General features: G+C 42.7%; 1 protein-coding gene across 1 annotated transcript in view; it reads left to right on the top strand.

Annotated features, from left to right (window-relative positions):
- The first annotated feature begins 225 nt into the window (after positions 1 to 225).
- Positions 226 to 5,221, top strand: part of Cwc27 (CWC27 spliceosome associated cyclophilin) — a 213,418-nt gene continuing 208,422 nt past the window's right edge. The window contains exon 1 of the mRNA XM_045139107.1: positions 226 to 519. Coding sequence (XP_044995042.1) covers positions 478 to 519 — 42 coding nt within the window. The 5' untranslated portion in view covers positions 226 to 477. The remainder of the gene's footprint in view (positions 520 to 5,221) is intronic.

Genomic DNA, 5,221 nt, shown 5'->3' with positions numbered 1-5,221 from the left:
TTTCCGGGGGCGGGCGCCGGAGGGGAGGAGCTGCATCGCGGAATACACTAGGGCCGAACCATGGCTGCCAGCTTCGGGGGGGGAGGTGGAAATGAGTGCGGCCTGCACATACCTGAAGGGTGAAGCACACCGCTAAGATCCACGGATTGCTCATTTTCATAGCGTGATGAGTTACGTTACAAATTACATTTTAGGTACGGACGTTCTGTCACCTTTTCCAGCTCCCTGAAGGACGTGGAAATTCCGTCCCCCCCTCCTCTCCCAGGGTTGGCGGTGCTCCGGCCCAGGACCAACATGGCGGCGCCCATGAGGTGCCGAGGTTTGTGACAAGCTAGCGTTTGTCTTCCGCGGTAACTGGCCGAGCGGAGCTTAACCCCGGCTACCCAAGTTGGCGAGCAGCGTACTTTTTGTTCTCATTAGCGAGCAGCTTCGCTCGCATCGCCCCATCGAGGAGCAGCGTCCTGAGCATCCATCAGGATGAGCAACATCTACATCCAGGAGCCGCCCACGAACGGGAAGGCGAGTGTCACCTAGCGGGAGCCGCAACTGAGACCGTCCCGGCCGGGGTGGGCGATTGGGCGGGGGGGTTGTGGGGGGCAGCTTCAGGGGATTCTAGAGTTGGAAGACATCACGAGAGGATGTAGTTCTTTTCTTTCCTGTGGACAGCCTTGCGTGTGAAGGCTTAAAGTTAGTACTTGTGTATCCCTTGAACAGTTACTTCACCTGCCAGCCCTGTGACCCCAGGAAAATGCCTTGATCCATTTCATACCGGCGCTTCTCGTGCCCGGTACTTGTACAAGTCTGATGTAAAGGTTGGTTTGTTTTTCTTATCTTCTCTTACAGTCACTTAGTGAGCAGGCTTGGTAGACAGCGCACACAGCACTGGGTGCTGACCATACAAGAATTGGTGGGTAATACCTGCATGTTACTCAGGAAGAGCCTATAGCCTAGCATATAGCTTATGTGCCTAGTAGACACATAAAGGCAGTTGTTATGCTATGGCTGATAGGTTGTTTTTTTTGAAGCAAGGTCTTAAGGCTGGCCTCTAACTTGCTCATCCTGCCTCAGCGTCCAGAGTGATAGGAAGGGTGCACCACCACCTCTTGCTTTAATAAGCCCGCTTTTGATTGCTATAGCAGTACTGATACAGGGCAAACTGGGGGTGAAGGGGAAACATCATGGAGGCAGTTTTTTGTTTTTTTTTGAGCTGTACTTAAAATGAGATGACAGTGAGAGAAAGGGAGAAGTGCAGAATATTAACCACATTAGAATGGGTAATGATTTCCTGGTAGATTTGATGGTCAAGGCATGTCACTTCCCATCCAAGGTGTTTGTATACAGGCAGAGTCCGCTGTGGAATGTGTCCTGTGTAACCTGAATTCTTGAACTAGTCTCTATCAAATATGAAATGTGACGAGCCAGTGGAATAGAGAAAATAGTGGGTCAGAAAGTTTATGGTTGAGGGTCAGTGCTTAGGGCCCACCAGGGTTAGGTCTAGATTAGAGGCTGGGGATGATTGATATATAATTTTAAAAAAGCATATATTTGAATTAGGGTAAATGAAATATAAAATACAATTTTATAATAATAAATAAAAATAAAAATTTGGAGTTATGTATAATCATTCACTCTTTGACATTTGATAATGTAATGAGTGCGAATTGAAAGCAAAAACAAAAATTCTGTAATTACCAGCAAAAAAAAAATTGCTGTTATTGTGAGCAAATCAATCCTTTCACTCCCTTATTGTTTGAACTTTTCCTAAGGATTAGGTTAGCATCTCTTTTCTACCTTCTACTCCTATCCCACCCTAATCATGTCAGTACGACAACTGAAAATACTTACCTCCTCAAATTTCCAAATTTTTTTTTGAGGACAATGTCAATCCTAATTAGTAAGCACTGGTATAGATGGACCTTATTGATCCTCTTGCTAGGCAGTTCTTTTCACACATGCTCAGTCATATCCTGTATTTCAGGACTCCCTGGCCGGCTTGCTTGCTTTCTTCTTTGATTTTGTTTTTGTTTTTCAAGGTGAGGTCTCACTGTAACCCAAGCTGACCTGGAATTCATGTAGTCTCAGGTTGGTCTCAAACTCACAGCAATCCTCTTACCTCTGCCTATCAGAGTGCTGGGATTAAAGGTGTGTATTACCACACCCAGCTTCTCTGGGCTTCTAAATCCCTATATTTTTTTCTAGTATTTACATTTATTTAATGCATCCTTTCTTGTTCCTTCTCCCTGTAGAATGCAAATGTACTATTAGGACAGAGAGAAGTTTCTAAATTAAAACAATGCATGACATATAGTAGATATTATTCAATTATGTACTGATAAAGGGAATGTATTAGTGAATAATTAATACTATCTTTTAACTTTTGAGAGGAATTAAGCATCAGTGAATTTGAAGTTATGTTGATGGCCCCAGGCAGTTTTACCCTGGAGGATGATTTGACATATAGATGAAAAGCTTTAAGAAGGATGTATTCTTAAACAAGAGATCATTCAGCAAATATTTATTGAATGCCTAGCACATGCCAAGTTATATGTTAGTTTTTTATTTATTTATTTTTTTAAATTTGATTATTTGAGAGACAGAGAGAGAAAGAAGCAGATAGAGAGTGAGAGAGAGAATGGGCGTGCCAGGGCTTCCAGCCACTGCAAATGAACTCCAGACGCGAGCGCCCCCTTGTGCATCTGGCTAACATGGGACCTGGGGAACCGAGCCTTGAACCGGGGTCCATAGGCTTCACAGGCAAGCGCTTAACCGCTATGCCACCTCTCCAGCCCTATGTTAGGGTTTTTGTTGTTGCTGCTGTTGTTTTTTTTAAATTTATTTTTATTTTTATGTATTTATTTAATAGCTACAGACAGAGAAAGAGGCAGAGAGAGAGAGAATAGGCGCGCCAGGGCCTCCAGCCACTGCAAACGAACTCCAGACACCTGCGCCCCCTTGTGCATCTGGCTAACGTGGGTCCTAGGGAATTGAGCCTCGAACTGGTGTCCTTAGGCTTCACAGGCAAGTGCTTAACCGCTAAGCCATCTCTCCAGCCCCTGTTGTTTTTTGAGGTGCGGTCTCACTCTAGCTCAGGCTGACCTGAAATTCACTATGTAGTCTCAGGCTGATCTTGAACTCACAGTTCAAATTAAAATTAAAAGAAAAATTAAAAGATTAAAAGAGCACACCACCATGCCCTGCTATAAGTTAAGTTTTAAAGATTCAAGGTTTTAATTGGTGTAAGTTAATTTTGTGGAGTCAGTTAAGTGTATATTGATGAAATAGTTATACAGATAACTGTGTGGCTATAAATATTGATGAGTACTATTTTTTTTTTTATCTGAAACAGGTTGAAGGAGAACACAAGGCTTGTTCTATGTGTTTTTCTCCAAAATAACTTCAGATATTTTTCTAGCAGAAGAATGATTAAAGACATGAAGCCTTTAGTGTTCTGTAGTATAGAGACTAAGGCAAGGTCTGTGTTGGTGGCTCAGTTGCTTAGTGGACTGCACTGTTAGAAGGTGGATGGTTTGAGAACAGGGCAAGGGTTTGGGTTTGTAAGGAATTTAAAGCAGTTGCAGTAACAGGTATGCCAAATGAATGCTTGTTTTGTGCCTTTACTGTGCCCATTAAGCAGCAGAAGAGTGCGATTAGGATAAATTGGACATATTTCTCCCCTTCAAAGAGCACAGTGTCAGCTTTTCAAATAACTGGCATATCACACCAGCGGCTGACCTGTGAATGTTGTCATAGTCACAGGAGGAAGGAGCCACTTTCACTACTTCAGTGAAAAGTTTTAAGTTGTGCAATGTGGCTCAACCACGTACACAAGTTTTTTTTTTTTTTTTTTATTAAGTAGAAATGCATCATGTGTTCCATCATTTCCCTCCTCCCTGCCCCCATTTCAGTGACGGCCCTTTTTAGTGGAATTACTGGTGTTCACCATGGGATTGTGGCTTATGAGTTGTGAGAGCAGCAGTCTGTCAGTGTGTGGGGATATTCCCTCCACTTCTGTGGCTCTTACAGTCTTTCCACCTCTTCTTACCCAGAATTCCCCGAGCCGTGGTGGGTGTGTTTTAAGTCTACCTGAGTGTCGCGCTCTCAGCAGCTTCAGGATCTGTTCGGTGCATTTTGACTGTCTTCACTGTCAGCTTGGTGCAGGCCGTCAGGCTCGCCACAGCAGCGCCGCTCTTACCTCCTAGTTCCTGTGAGTTCACCCGGGTCCTGGCTGCTGCGCACGGGTAGTTCCATTTCCTGCCAGCGAGTCAGCTGTCTTGGCTTGTTGATAGAGTTTGGTTGTCCTCAGTTCTCTATGCCTTTTGACAGAGAAAAACAGATTCTCGACCAGGGAGTGAGATCAGCATAGGTTAAAGGGGATAAACATGATTTATTTAGAGAGATTATAATGAGTGTAGCCTCCCTTTTGGCCAAAACCTAGTGGGAGATTCTTGTTAGAGTCCATAATTGAGGTATCTGGAAGGATCCCAGTTGCAGCTGAGGGTTCCTTTCCACAGAGAGGACCTCATAGTCAGATGGGTCACCCACGCAGGCTGGGTGCCACCGTTGCAGCTTTTTCTTTGTTTTGGCTAGAAGTTCTGTGACAACAACAGCTTTATTTCTTGTATACTTATTTGTGAGATAGCATTCTAGGAAATCTATATGTAATGGTCCAGTTTTGTCCTCACAAGAAACCTTTGAGGTTGTTACCTGTTTTCACCTAAGGAAACTGAGTCAGAGATGTGAGATATCATGTACAAGGCAACTGCGCTAGTAAGTGAGAATTGTCAGTCTTTGAAGTTGGCCAGTTTGTGTATAGAGCATGTGAGGGGAAATGGTATATGTTAGTTTGTCCTCAAAGCAATGTTTACTAAACTAGTGAGGTAGAAAATCTACATCTATTTTTATTTACCTTCTTTTATTTGTTTAGGTGCAATATTTTAAGTATTAAAAGTTAATATAAGTCCAGGTCTGGTTCAGTCACTTTTTTTTGTATCTTGGTGTAGCATTTCATACTAACTGGCTACATAGATTTATTGACCATAGTTCACGCATTAACTAAACCAGCTCTCACCAACTTCATATGAAAGATAACATTAAGAATATAAAACATAAGTAAAACATAAGAAAATAAATATTAGAGTTAAAGGTTAGGAAACATGGGAATTCTGTTAAGTAATCAAAAATTGTATGAGAGTCTTTGAAATACAAGTTTCTTTTTTATTAT

This window comes from Jaculus jaculus, chromosome 20, assembly GCF_020740685.1.
Source record: "Jaculus jaculus isolate mJacJac1 chromosome 20, mJacJac1.mat.Y.cur, whole genome shotgun sequence".
Taxonomy (NCBI): domain Eukaryota; kingdom Metazoa; phylum Chordata; class Mammalia; order Rodentia; family Dipodidae; genus Jaculus; species Jaculus jaculus.
Note: the sequence above shows the minus strand (reverse complement) of the source record. Positions and strands in the feature narration are given on the sequence as shown.